Source organism: Bos mutus, chromosome 4 (genome assembly GCF_027580195.1).
Source record: "Bos mutus isolate GX-2022 chromosome 4, NWIPB_WYAK_1.1, whole genome shotgun sequence".
NCBI lineage: Eukaryota > Metazoa > Chordata > Mammalia > Artiodactyla > Bovidae > Bos > Bos mutus.
Genome location: NC_091620.1, coordinates 5939731 through 5954298, shown reverse-complemented (window position 1 = coordinate 5954298; position 14568 = coordinate 5939731). Strand labels below are relative to the sequence as shown.

At 55.6% G+C, this 14568-nt stretch overlaps 1 protein-coding gene across 1 annotated transcript in view; it reads left to right on the top strand.

Annotated features, from left to right (window-relative positions):
* The window catches only part of PTPRN2 (protein tyrosine phosphatase receptor type N2), a 605862-nt gene that overhangs the window by 225670 nt on the left and 365624 nt on the right, over positions 1–14568 (top strand). Inside the window, exons 7-9 of the mRNA XM_070369001.1 lie at positions 8617–8832; positions 10205–10245; positions 11321–11610. Of these exons, the coding sequence (XP_070225102.1) occupies positions 8617–8832; positions 10205–10245; positions 11321–11610 (547 nt within the window). The remainder of the gene's footprint in view (positions 1–8616; positions 8833–10204; positions 10246–11320; positions 11611–14568) is intronic.

Genomic DNA, 14568 nt, shown 5'->3' with positions numbered 1-14568 from the left:
TAAGGTTGCAGCATAGTTTCACTCCTTTACATGTGGCTGTTCCGTTTTCCTGACACCATTTACTGAAGAGGCTGTCTTTTCTCCATTATATATTTTTAGCTCCTTTATTGTGGATTAATTGACCGTACAAGCTCTCGGTTTTGTCCCATTAATCTGTGTGTCTGTTTTTGTGCCAAGAGAAATACCACGCTGTTTTATAACTGTGCCTGCATGAGTGGTCAGTGGTGTCCAATTCTTTGCAGCCCTGTGGAGTGGGGCCCAAGGCTCCTCTGTCCATGGAATTCTCTAGGCAAGAATCCTGGAGTGGGTTGCCATTTCCTCCTCCAGGGGATCTTCCCATCCCAGGGATCGAATTGACATCTCCTGAGCCTCCTGCATTGGCAGGCAGCTTCTTTAACCACTAAGCCACCTTGGAAACCCCTTGGGGTAGTATGAACAGTTAGCAATGTTAATTCTTCTGACCCATGCACAAGGAATGATAACCTTGCCCACTAGAGAATTCTTGGTCGGAAGTGGTTTCCGTTCAGCACTTTGAACATGTCATGCCACTCCGTTATGGCCTGCAAAGTTTCTGCCAAAAAACCTGCTGACAGCCTCGTGGGGTTCCCTTGCGAATAACAAGTTGTTTTTCTCTTGCTGCTTTTAGGATTCTCTCATTATCCTTAACTTTTACTGTTTTCGTTATAATATGTGTTGGTGTTAGTGGAGGTGATGGAACAACGGACTGGTTCCAAATTGGGAAAGGAGTACATCAAGGCTGTATATTGTCACCCTGCTTATTTAACTTATACACAGAGTACATCATGAGAAATGCCCAGCTGGCTGAAGCACAAGCTGGAATCAAGACTGCCGGCAGAAATTTCAGTAACCTCAGATATGCAGATGACACCACCCTTATGGCAGAAAGTGAAGAAGAACTAGAGAGCCTCTTGATGAAAGTGAAAGAGGAGAGTGAAAAAGTTGGCTTAAAGCTCAACGTTCAAAAAACTAGGATCATGGCATCTGGTCCCATCACTTCATGGCAAATAGATAGGGAAACAATGGAAACAGTGAGACACTTTATTTTCTTGGACTCCAAAATCACTGCAGATGGTGACTGCAGCCATGAAATTAAAAAGACGCTTGCTCCTTGGAAGAAAAGCTATGACCAACCTAGACAGCATATTAAAAAGCAGAGACATTATTTTGCCAACAAAGATCCATCTAGTCAAGGCTATGGTTTTTCCAGTAGTCATGTATGGATGTGAGAGTTGGACTATGAAGAAAGCTGAATGCCAAAGAATTGATGCTTTTGAGCTGTGGTGTTGGAGAAGACTCTTGCGAGTCCCTTGGACTGCGAGGAGATCCAACCAGTCCATCCTAAAGGAGATCAGGCCTGGGTGTTCATTGGAAAGACTGATGCTAAAGCTGAAGCTCCAATATTTTGGCCATCTCACGCGAAGAACTGACTTCTTAGAAAAGACTCTGATGCTGGGAAAGATTGAAGGCAGGAAGAGAAGGGGACAACAGAGGATGAGATGGTTGGATGGCATCACCGACTCAATGGACATGAGTTTGAGTAAGCTCTGGGACTTGGTGATGGACAGGGAAGCCTGGTGTGCTGTAGTCCATGGGGTCTCAAAGAGTCAGACAGGACTTAGCAACTAAACTGATGTGCTGGTGTGTCTCTTTGGGTTCATCTTCTCCAGAATTCTGTGCGCTTCCAGGACCTGCATATCATGTCCAGTTCTTTACCATCCTGTGGACTGGGGCCCTCCAGGCTCATCTGTCCATGGAACTCTCCAGGCAAGAATCCTGGAGTAGGTTGCCATTTCCTACTCCAGGGCGTCCTCCCAACCAAGGCATTGTTAGAATATTTATTATTAACAGAATCTTACTGTTCTAAAATTTTGGTAGTGTTTGTGAGAATGTTAGTTTACCAGTTATTGATTAGGAGGTGAGGATAATTTTAATGGCATATTTGTTCAGTTCAGCTCAGTCTCTCAGTCATGTCTGACTCTTTGTGACTCCATGGACTGCAGCACACCAGGCTTCCCTGTCCATCACCAACTCCCAGAGCTTGCTCAAATTCATGTCCATCAAGTTGGTGATGCCATCCAAACATCTCATTCTCTGTTGTCCCCTTCTCCTCCTGCCCTCAATCTTTCCCAGCATCAGGGTCTTTTCTAGTGAGTCAGTTCTTTGCATCACGTGGCCAAAGTCTTGGAGCTTCAACATCAGTCCTTCCAATGAATATTCAGGACTGATTTCCTTTAGGATTGATTGGTTTGATCTTGCTGTTCAAGGGACTCTCAAAGTCTTCTCCAACACCACAGTTCAAAAGCATTAATTGTTCAGCCCTCAGCTTTCTTTAGGGACTTCCCTGGTGGCTCAGACAGTAAAGTGTCTGCCTACAATGCAGGAGACCCAGGTCCGATCCCTGGGTCAGGAAGATCCTCTGGAGAAGGAAATGGCAACCCACTCCAGTACTCTTGCCTGGAAAATCCCATGGACGGAGGAGCGTGGTAGGCTACAGGGGTGGCAAAGAGTTGGACACAACTGAGCGACTTCACTTTCACTTTCAGCTTTCTTTATGGTCCAACTCTCACATGCATACGTGACTACTGGAAAAGCCATAGCTTGGACTAGACGGACCTTTGTCGGTAAAGTAATGTCTCTGCTTCACAATATGCTGTCTAGGTTTGTCATAGCTTTTCTTCCAAGGAGCAAGCATCTTTTAATTTCATGGCTGCAGTCACCATGTGCAGTGACTTTGGAGCCCAAGAAAATGAAGTCTGTCACTGTTTCCATTGTTTCCCCATCTATTTGCCATGAAGTGATGGGACTGGATGCCATGATCTTCGTTTTCTGAATGTTGAGCTTTAAGCCAGCTTTTTCTCCTCTTTCACTTTCATCAAGAGGCTCTTTAGTTCCTCTTCACTTTCTGCCATAAGGGAGGTGTCATCTGCATATCATTATTGATATTTATCCCTGCAATCTTGATTCCAGCTTATGCTTCATCCAGTCGGGCATTTCACAAGATGTACTCTGCATATAAGTTAAATAAGAGAAGACAATATACAGCCTTGACGTACTTCTTTCCCAATTTGGAACCAGTCCATTGTTCCATGTCCGGTTCTAACTGTTGCTTCTTGACTGGCATACAGGCATACTTGTAGCTAAAAGTAACTTTTTGTGTTAGAATATTAGAGTACTATATAAATCTGGTTAGATCATTTGTTTTAAGATTGCATTTAAAATTGTTTGCTAAAATGGTAAACTTTGGTTAAAGTTCTAGTATTAGAATGTTTTTGAAGAAATTCAATCTGGAATGATGGTTAGACTCTCAGAATCCCAGAATACTACAATCTCAGGTTTGCTAAGTACTTGTGAATATTTTATTTTAGCCCAGGGCATGAAAAAATGTGAGCTGGAGGTGGCAGTGACGGTGGTTCTGTGGTTATGGTGGTGGTGTTAGTCATGGTGGTGGTGGTGGTGGTGATGGTGATGGGGATGGTGCTGCTGTTAGTGATGGTGATGGTAGTGATGGTGATGGTAGTGATGGTGGTGGTGGTGGTGATGGGGATGGGGATGGTGCTGCTGTTAGTGATGGTGGCAGTGATGGTGATGGTAGTGATGGTGGTAGTGATGGTGGTTCTGTGGTTATGGTGGTGGTGTTAGTCACGGTGGTGGTGGTGGTGGTGGTAGTGATGGTGGTGGTGATGGGGATGGGGATGGTGCTGCTGTTAGTGATGGTGATGGTGATGGTGGTGGTGGTGGTGGTGGTGGTGGTGGTGGTGGTGGTGGTGTTGTTAGTGGTGGTGGTGGTGATGGTGGTGATGGTGATGGTAGTGATGGTGGTGGTGTTAGTGGTGGTGGTGGTGATGGTAGTGGTGATGGTGATGGTAGTGCTGGTGGTGGTGGTGTTGTTAGTGGTGGTGATGATGTTTTGCATGAGAAGAGACAGTGTTAGCGATTTATTTTATTATTCCACTTTGAAGGTGGGTGTTTCTTACTGTAGTCACAGAGGCCCGTGGAAAGTCCCTCCCATTCATTAGTCTTTAACTTAATGAACACGAGCTTTTTCATGCCGTGCTTCCCTCCAGATAAGGAGACGAGAGCTGAGGGACGTCAAAGGGAAGACGTGTGGTGACCTTAGGGAGGCTTTCCTTAGCTGTTACACATCAGGACAGGCCGTTGGAGGAGTGCACAGCTTCCGCCTTCGCTCTGTTTGTTGGATATGGTCGACAGTCTGCACATTTGATTCCGTTTTCTCTGTAACCCCTTCCAGTGGGAATCCCTGCCTCGTCTACACAGGCAGGGCGGAGACCGGAGGGGTCTCTGCAGGGCACTCTGTATCCTTACACGATCGTGGCCCTCGTCTGTGGTGGGTCTTCTAGGCTTTGTGGCCTCACTTGCCCTGCGTGGATTGCATAAAACATCCCACCACCCGGTGGGATGCTTTGAGGGGCTGTCAAGGGCCCCAGGTTCCCAGATGTCGGGAGCTGACCTCACAAACTCCAGCCTCGCCGTCAGTCACTGTCTGCTGGGCTCGGCGCCAACTCCTGCACCCACGTCCAGCACGCCCAGCCCTGCCACAGAAGCCCACTCGGACCCCAGCAGCTCCGCCTGCCCCACGCCATCCTGCTGGGTTCCTGCAGGAGCCCCATGCGGCCACCCTGTCTACCCTGTCTCAAGCCTGCAAGCCTCGTATGTTGTAAGTCAGTTGACGGCTCACTGCTCAGACCCGGCAGGGGCTTCTCATCCCGCTCAGCAGAATCCCGGGGCCTTGCTGTGGTTTGAGAACCTGTGAGCCCCCTGCGCTGCCGCTCCACTGCTCCGGGTCACCCTCTGGCCATCCTCCGTCCTTCCAGCCCCGTTGCTCAGGGCTTTGCACTCGTCTCCTCTGCCCGCAGAGCGTGTCCTCTGGGCGGTCCCTGGGCTCAGGACCCCCTCTCTGGGTCTCTGTGAGCTTTTCTCTGACAGTCCTGTCAGAGCATCTGCCCTTCCCACTGCCCTGGCCTCCAACTCTGGGTTATCATTTCCACAGCCCCATCAGCACCAGGCCCTTCCCTGGTGGCTCAGACGGTAAAGAAATCCACCTGCAGTGCGGGAGACCTGGGTTGGATCCCTGGGTTGGGAAGATCCCCTGGAGGAGGGCATGGCAACCCACTCTAGTATTCATGCCTGGAGAATCCCATGGACGGAGGAGCCTGGCGGGCTGCAGTCCACGGGGTCGCAGAGTTGGGCACAGCTGAGTGACGGGGCACGTGCAGCACATCACCGCCAGGTGTGTGTCCTGCTTCGTCTGCTTTGTTTCTCCCACGATGGGCGAGCACTCTGTGGTAGCAGGGGCTTTGCTGACTGCTTTGCTCCTGCTTCCTGACAGACCCCTGGGCACAGAAAATGCACAGAAGCATTTGAGGAGGGAAGGAGAAGAGGGCAGGGCGGGGGGCGCCCTGCTCCTGAGCACCACGGTTTAGCTTGAGCCCCTGGGAGGCCTGGGTCTCGTGCTCACAAGCCTCCCTTGTGACCTGGCCTCTGGCAGCCTGAGAGCCCAGTGAAGGGATGCGTGCGGGCAGAAAGGATGGAGAGTCTGCTGCACGGGGAGCTGAGACCCCGGCCGCCTCCAGGGGGGCGGGCACCAGGGAGGCAGGGGACGTGGACACTGCCACCCGCCAGCCGGACGTGCCCGCGAGACTGTGATGCCTCAACTTCTCAGCTTTGTCCGTGGCCAGTTTGCTGCAGCCCAGGGTCTGAGCTGTTGCCCTGACCCTCTTGTGCTCCGTTCTCATTACGGTTCTGACATGGTCACCCCACCCGGCCGTGCTCCAGGTCTGGAGGTGGGGCCGTGGACGGGTGCTGGCCCACAGTCTGTCAGGAGCCAGGCGCACAGCAGGAGGGGAGTGGCGGGCAGCGGGCCCAGCTCCATCTGCAGCTCCCCTCGCTCCCTGTCACTCACATCACCGCTTGAGCCATGCCCCCGCCCCATCCATGGAAAACCTGCAGGAAACTGGCCCTTGGTGCCAAACTGGCTGGGGACTGCTGCGGGTGGGAGGGGCTGGAGAGGAAGATCTGAGAAGGGAGGCCGGCCATCAGCACGGCTCGGGGGCGTCACTGGGTCGTGAAACGTCCTCGCGGGGCACAGTTGGGGCAGGGCTCCGCCTTTTGTGCCCTCACTGGGATGGGCGCCACCCTGTGCCGACCCGGAGTAGATCCCCAGTGAGCCCGGGGGCTCAGCAACAGAGCATCATCCTGGGCCGCCTTTCCGGGTTAAGTGTGCATCCAGCAGAAACGCACGTTGGATCCAACACTTGTCAAGACCTCTCGTTTGTGGACTGATCCATTTCCCGCCGGGGTCAGTGTGCAGGATGCCGTGGTGGGTCCGGCACGCTCTGGCCCCTGGGGGGATGGCGCCTGAAGGGCCTGTCCTGTCCTCTGACCCCAGGCCGTGTGTCTCCTCCCCTTTTCACCCTGGCCGTGACCAGACTGAAAGGTGACGTGTTTGTGAGGTAGGAGGCTTAAGAAACCGCTGCGCGTTGTTCCTCTCGCTTTTCACTGTGCCTTAGTTTTTCTCTTGTCTGTAAAACAGCAGGGGCCCTTGTCAGTCCAGAAGAGCGGGACTCCTGACCCTGCCGTGCGCGGTGGGCGGGGTGGTGCTCACCTGGAGCCCCCATGCCGCTCTGTGCCAGGCGCACTTCTCTGTGTTTCACAGTGTTTGTGGGAAATGGGATGTGTTCTCCCCGTTCACCCCTGGAGGTTATTTCTGAGCAAGCGTTTGGTCCCTGAACGTTCGGGGGCGTCTGTGGGGCTGCAGGTAGGGCTGTGGGGGCAGGGCCTCCCCAGGGTCTGGGGCGTGGCCCCTGGGGCAGCAGCACCGGGAAGGCATCCAGCTCACTTCCTTCCAGGGGGAGCTGTCTCGAAGCACAGGCTTTATTACTGTCCCGGCCTGGTGAGACCAGCAGGTCGGGAGAGGGTTCTGATGGAAGGTGCTGGCGGGGTGGAGGCAGGGAGCCACGGCGGGGCCTAGCGGTGGTTTTGCAGGAAGTGGGTGAGGCGGGCAGGGTTCGGGGGCGCAGGTCCGGCAGGTGAGAGTGAGCCCGGGGCTCTGGGGCACAGGGCGGCCCCAGCTGCTGGGACCTGGGCTGGGGCGGTCAGAAGGGCCGGCGGCCCAGGGGGGTGGGGCCTAAGTCTCTTTTTCAATAATATGAAAATGAATGTCTTTCTTCCACTCTGGCGTTTAAAGAATATTTTTGCTGGGTAACTAGACTTCTGAATTTAGACATCTTCCCTTTCAGTGGTTCAAATGCGTCCCTCATGTATAAATGGCCCAGTGTGTAAGTGTGCATCACATCACGTGTGTCAGTTAACACGTGTGTAAGTGTGCGTTCCCTGTCACGTGTCACAGTTACGTGTAATTCTGCATCATGTCACGTGTCACAGTTACGCGTGATTGTGCATCCCGTCACATGTGTCACAGTTACGCGCGTGTGTGTCCCATCACGTGTGTCACAGTTATGCGTGTGTAAGTGTGCATCATGTCACGTGTCACAGTTACACATGTGTAAGTGTGCGTCCCATCACGTGTGTCACAGTTACGCGTGTGTAAGTGTGCATCTGGTCACATGTGTCAGTTAACACGTGTGTAAGTGTGCATCATGTCACATGTGTCACACTTACGCGTGTGTAAGCGTGCGTTCCTTGTCACATGTCACAGTTACGCGTGATTGTGCATCCCGTCACATGTGTCACAGTTACGCGCGTGTGTGTCCCATCACGCGTGTCACAGTTATGCGTGTGTAAGTGTGCATCATGTCACATGTGTCACAGTTACGCGTGTGTAAGTGTGCGTCCCCTGCCACATGTCACAGTTATGCGTGATTGTGCATCCCGTCACATGTGTCACAGTTACGCACGTGTGTGTCCCATCACGTGTGTCACAGTTATGCATGTGTAAGTGTGCATCATGTCATGTGTGTCAGTTAACACGTGTGTAAGTGTGCATCATGTCACATGTGTCACAGTTACGCGTGTGTAAGTGTGCGTCCGGTCACGTGTGTCCTGCTTCCAGGGCAGGGACATGTCCTGGCCCCTGGGCGGTGTAACGTCTCGTCCACCTGGTTTTCTGGGGGGAGCCTGGCTGTGTGCTGCTCTTTGTTCCTCTTCCTGGAGCTGACCGAGGGCCTTGAGCCTCGGACTTGATGCTGGTCGTTGGTCCTGGGGGTGTGTGGGGTTGGTGCTGGTCCTGGGGGTGTGTGGGGTTGGTGCTGGTCGCTGGTCCTGGGGGTTTGTGGGGTTTCCCTTCCTCTGCCCCTCCCTCTCAGGTCCTGTCTCACCTCTGCTACCCACTGCCGTGCCCAGGCGCCAGGGTTCTCTCTGTCCTGCTGATCCCGGTCCTTCCTGCGGTCTGCCACAGACTCACTGGCCCTTGTTCCCCATCAGTCTGCCGGCGGCCTGTCCAGGGAGCTCTAGGCTTCAGACGCCCTGCTCCGCCCCCACAGAACTTCCGCTTGGGGGTCCCTGCTCCCACTCCATGGCTGTGCGCATCGTCCACCCGCCTGCTCCTCCGCCGGCCTCGCCTCCTTGTCCTAACGCTGCCCTTGCCTCTGTGTGTCTCCCTTTTGCGTGTCTGTTTAGAAGCTCGTGTTCAGATGCTGCTGAAGGACCTGCAGAAGCGCCCGGCCGGTGTGGACGGTCTGAGTGCCCTGGACGTAGATGAGGTGGTCCGCGCCCTCGCGATCGCGGTGCCGAGTGGGGGTGTGGCCGGGGCGCCGGGCGCAGCCGGGAGAGCTGGCAGACACGGAGCAGAGGTGAACGGCGCAGGGGCCGGGCTGCACAGAGACCGCGTGCCAGGTGAGCTCACACGCGCATGCATCTGGGCACGCGGCTGCAGGCTTGCCACATGGTGCTGCCTGCTTGCTGCTGGGAGGTGGGTCTGCAGTGACGACTTTGGTCCGTGTGACTCTGCCTCTGGACGCTCTCCTAACGGGCTGAGCTTGCAGGGCAGGCGTGTTGGAGGGTGGGCTGCGCTCTGGTGAGGGAGGGGAGGTGCCTCCGTGCAGGGGCAGGGCGGATGGAAGCACTTTGTGTGGGGTTTGTGAGTTAAAGTTAGAGTCAGATACTCCAATGGTCAAGTGAAAGGGTCTGTGCGAGGCTCACACCCTCCTCCGAGGGGCTCCAGCGAGAACGCAGAGACCCTCACACCACAGCACACACACATCCTTCTCACACACTCACACAACCCATATCACATACACAAACTCACCCACACAGTCTCACACACTTACAGATACCCCCCACCATATACACAGTCACACAACCCACATCACCCACACGCACAGACACACTCACCCACATACAGTCGCACACTCACAGAAACTAACCCACCATACACACACGCATACAACCCACATCACACACTCATACACAGGTACACTCACACACATATAGACACACACAAAGATGCACAAACTCACACAGTCTCACACACTCACACACACGCACACACAGAGACACTCCCTCACACCCCCAGCACACACACACATACACAAACACCCGGCAGCTCACGCACATGCACACTCATGCCCACTCACACACACTCACAGACAGCGGCCCGGCCCTTGGGGGTGGAGGGCTGACCCGGGCAGGCTCGTGTCCCCGTCTGGTCTGTGCCCAGGGTCAGGCAGTGACCCTGACCCCTGGGCGGTGCCCTGCACACAGTGGGCCCCAGGAGGAGCTGGGGAGGGCGCAGGCCCCCCTCTCGTGGGGGGACGGGCTCAGCTGGTGCAGGAGAGGATGCCTGTCGCTGTCTGGAGGAGGTGGTCTCGGGCGACGGTCCCTGTGCTGGGCTGGGGGGTCTCGAGGGCGGCCGCCCGGAGGAGCCACGCACCAGCTGCTGCTGTGTCTTTGGAGAAACGGCCACCGCAGAGAAGTAACGTGGCTGAAGGCGCCTCCAGCTGACGCGGCTGGGCCCGCACTCCGTCTCCCTCCTGTGACTGCTCTCTGCCCCACCCGGCTGCTCTCCCCACTCCGAGCAGACGTGAAGGAGCACCGTGACTCCCTGGCTCTTGTGTCCCGGCCCCTCAGCCGCCACCCCTGTGCCATGGCGCTTACGGAGGGCGCGCCGTCCCTGGTCTGTCGGGGGCGTCGGCGGTGGTCCTCACGCCGCAGCAGGACCCAGGCGTCCACCCCAGTGTGCAGTGACCTTGTGCTGTGTCTTCCACAGAGAGCAGACTGCGAGACGGCGACGAGGGACTCTACCGGGAGGTGAGGCCCGCCCGGGAGCTCGGGCCCCGTGCAGCGCGAGCTGCGTCGCCTGCGGTTCAGGAACATGGGGGAAATATGAGAACTCTTTTAGGAAAAAGATAGAAAAACCCTCATAATCTCAAAATTGAGAGAAATCATGAAGAGTACACACGAACTTGTATGTATTTTAATATATGCTGCTGTCTGTTTTCAGATGAGATGCTAATATGTATCCATTGTAGGAGTATGGAAAAGGCTCAATACAGGCAGCATGTTAATTCCCTTAGAACTTCCCACCCAGGGAGACGGGGGTGACGTCATGCGACAGCACCCCACACCCGCCTTGTCGTCAAGGCCGCCCTGCGTGTGCCGGTCACCGGGGTCCCTTTAATGGACATTAGCAGCCTCTGGATCCTTCAGACCTGTGCTGTCCACATGGCAGCCACCAGGCACGTGGGGCTGCGTGGACTCGAATCCACTAAAATTAAGTAAATAGAAACTCAGTTCCCCAGCAGGGCAGCTCCTGGTAGACGGGGGGTTGGGGGTGGCTTCCATCGTGTCCAGGTTTCCACAGCAGCGCTGGTCAGGACGGTCTGGAAAAGGCTGGACGTGGATGACACCTATGCACCATGGGGCCTGTCCTCCTGCTGAAGAGCCTTTGCTGGCCTGTCGTCGTCTTACGGACGCAGGAAATCTGTTCATAGCCAAGGGCAGTGCTGTGGCTCTAGACGCTCTGTTCTGTGGGTTGGAAAGAAGACCGTCTGGGTAGCGCTTCTCCACAGGTTGTGTTAGCGGATCCTAGCTCAGTGCCTGAGCATGAGTGGGGAAGAAAACACCCACGATTGTTCTAAATGTCCATCAGAAACACACCGTGGAGGGAGGTGTGGGGTCTGGGGACACGGTTCCTAATTCCAGTCACAGGGGACTAGGCCAGCGGAGCTCAGGGTCTCCAGACGAGATGCACACGGCCAGACCCTAATTCTGCCCCCTGTGGCCCTCAGGCCCACATACACGGCACCCCATCCCCTGAGCATCCAGGACAGACGGTCTCTCTGCCGCTCAGGGCATGTTCCCATGCTGGTTTCCTTTCCACCAGGTGAACCGTCTGGGTGTCCAACTGGGGGACCTCCTGCAGGGCCCTGGGTCTCCGTTCCTGCCTGCAGCCCCCCATCTCACAGAGCCCTTCAAGACGGAGAGCAAGAAGGGGGATGACGCCGAGGCCTCCCTGTCTTCGGAGGAGGAGCACGCGGGCGTGGAGAACGTGCGGAGCCAGACCTACTCCAAGGAGCTGCTGCAGAGGCCGCCGCAGGCACCCCCCGGCCCAGGCCTGCGGCTGCAAGTCCAGCCCCCCGAGGAGGAGTATGGCTACATCGTGATGGAAGATGAGTGAGTGGGCGGTTCCATCTCTCGTGGGCGTGATCTGGCGCTGCGGGCCAGGGACATGCCCTCGCTTTTCCGTGCTCACCTGGAGGCGGCCCCGCTCCTGCAGTGTGGGATGACGGTCGGCAGTCAGTCTGTCCCCTGGGTCCGTGTTCTGGGCGGGGACCCCAAGCCTGAGGTCAGTCCTCCACTAACAGCCCAGACAAAGCCCTGCAGCTCCCTGGCCCTGCCCACCCCCCCACCCCCCCCCCACCCTGCCGTAGCTCAGGGCGTGGGGCGCCTGCAGGGCCAGAAGCCCAGCAGGGTGGATGGGCCTGGGGTGCCCAGGGCAGCGGGCAGGGTGGGGGCTGTGCCGAACGCTGGCTCCACACCCAGGAAGCTCCAGAAGCTTTACACCAACCGCATCCCAGGGTATGCGGCGCCCTTCAGGGGAAAGACGTGCCTCACGGCATTGATGTCCTGGCCTCGCCTTAGTTCTGACGGGAGCTTGACGCGGGGCAGGGTGCGGCATCGCGTGCACAGCGAGCAGCGGGGTCGGGCTGTCCCCAGCCCTGTCGCTGATGAGTCTGACGTGGACGCCGTGCTGTGCAACCGTGTGCTTTCTTCAAGGGACGGGGGCAGTGTGTCCAAGGGGAAGCGTGTCTGTCTGTCTGCGTGCACAGGCGTGTGTACAGGAGCATGTTGAGGGGTGTGCAGGTGTGTGTACAGGTGTGCATGCAGGTGTGCACACAGCCCCACCTCGCATTGGGTCAGGGGTCGAGCGTCCTTCCGGGCTGACCCCCATGGAAGGGGCTGTGTTGGAGCCGGGACCCTCTCTGCTGACCCCGCCGTGGCCTCTGCACTCTTGCCTCCATGCGTGTTTGCTCTCGCTGCACCGCATGCAGCAGACCCAGCCCGGGTCAGAGCCAAACGGAGCTGAAGGTGCCGTTCTCGCCTGGGTTGGGCGTCGTCCTCGGGCTGTCATCTCCCAGGCCTTTTCTGAAGACCCGCCTGCCCATTCCGGCCTCGTCACCTCCAGACAGAGACTGCACTCTCTCTGCCTCCACTCTCTTTGCTCAGAACTGTTAGCTCCTGCTGCGTGTGTGAGAATCACGTGTGACACAGATACCCGGGGCCTGGACAGTGGTCCTGCCGAGGGCGCAGCTCCAGTTGTTGAGTCAGACCCTTCCGGCTGCCCGGTCAGACCTGTGCTGGGGGTTTCCATTTCGTGGCAAACCCTGCTGCCGTGTGCATGTGTGTGCTCTGTGTGTGTCCCTGTGTCTGTATGTTGTATGCGTGTTTCCATGTCTGTATGTTGTACGTGTTTACGCGTGTATGTGGACACATACGTTGTGTGTGTTGTGTGTGTCCCTGTGTGTCGTATGTATGTTTCCATGTCTATGTGTGTGCGTACACGTGTGTATACACGAGTACGTGTGTCCCCGTGTTTGTGTGTCATGTGCGTGTTTCCATGTCTGTATCTGTGTATGTGTGTGCGTACACGTGTGTGTACACGAGTACATGTGTGTGTCCCCGTGTTTGTGTGTCGTGTGCACGTTTCCGTGTCTGTATCTGTGTGTGTGTGTGAGTACACGTGTGTGTCCATGGGTACATGTGCGTGTCCCCATGTTTGTCTGTCGTGTGCGTGTTTCCATGTCCGTATCTGTGTATGTGTGTGCGTACACGTGTGTGTACACGAGTACATGTGTATGTCCCCGTGTTTGTGTGTCATGTGCGTGTTTCCGTGTCTGTATCTGTGTATGTGTGTGCGTACACGTGTGTGTACACGAGTACATGTGTGTGTCCCCGTGTTTGTGTGTCATGTGCGTGTTTCCGTGTCTGTATCTGTGTACGTGTGTGAGTACACGTGTGTGTCCATGGGTACATGTGTGTGTCCCCATGTTTGTCTGTTGTGTGCATGTTTCCGTGTCTGTGTCTCTGTGTGTGTGTGAGTACACGTGTGTGTCCATGGGTACATGTGTGTGTCCCCGTGTTTGTGTGTCGTGTGCATGTTTCCGTGTCTGTATCTGTGTGTGTGTGTGTGAGTACACGTGTGTGTCCATGGGTACATGTGTGTGTCCCCGTGTTTGTGTGTCGTGTGTGTGTTTCCGTGTCTGTGTCTGTGTATGTGTGTGAGTACACGTGTCTGTGTACGTGGTTACCTGTGTGTGTGTGTACCTGGGTGCGTGTGTGTAGTGTGTGTGTGTCCCTGTGTCTCCATGTGTCGTGCGTGTGCACAGCCGCTGGTGGAGCCACCGCCCGCTGCTCTGCGTGCTTTTCCTCCCGCCAGCATGTCCTGATGCTGGAGGACTGGTCCCAGTGTGGGTGCAGGGTTGCTGCTCTCTGGGGCGTGAGTGTGAGTCGTGAAAGTGCTGGAGGGGCCCCCGACCTCGGGAAGACTCTGAGTCTCCATGAACCACAGAGGACGGGATGGTGGGCTTCAGGGCGGGACCCTCCAGGCCGAGCGTCCTCTGCATCACAGGACGTCCAGAGTGAGCGGCTGGCACCTGGACACAGGGGGACCCTCACATCGGGCTCGCCACTTGCTCTCACTGACTTTTGTATAAGAGGGAACCGCTGTCAGAGGGTCTGTTCTCTGCATCCCGAGTCCATTTCCTTGGCTGCACCTCTGGGCCTGAGCACTTACTGCTCTGAGCGGCCAAAGTAAAAGACCATTGTTTTATCGTGGCTTCTTCTGCCAGGTGGAAGGTCTTTGGTGCAGACAAGAGCTCTGTGTCCTTAACTCGGTCTGCCCCAAGTGGGATGCTCACAGACACACGGAGTCTCCCCTCTGTTGTCAGATTATTGGGGATTTGAGGTTCTCTGGGGCGGGATTTCACCAGGTCTCAGCTTAAGCCTTAATGGATCAGCTATTAACTGACAAGAATCCGACACCATTCTTTTTTTTTTTTTTTTTTTTAATAGAAAAGGACTTTGTATGTTTGGTTGTTCACAAAAGGAGGAGCGTGGCGGGGAGCTTGCATT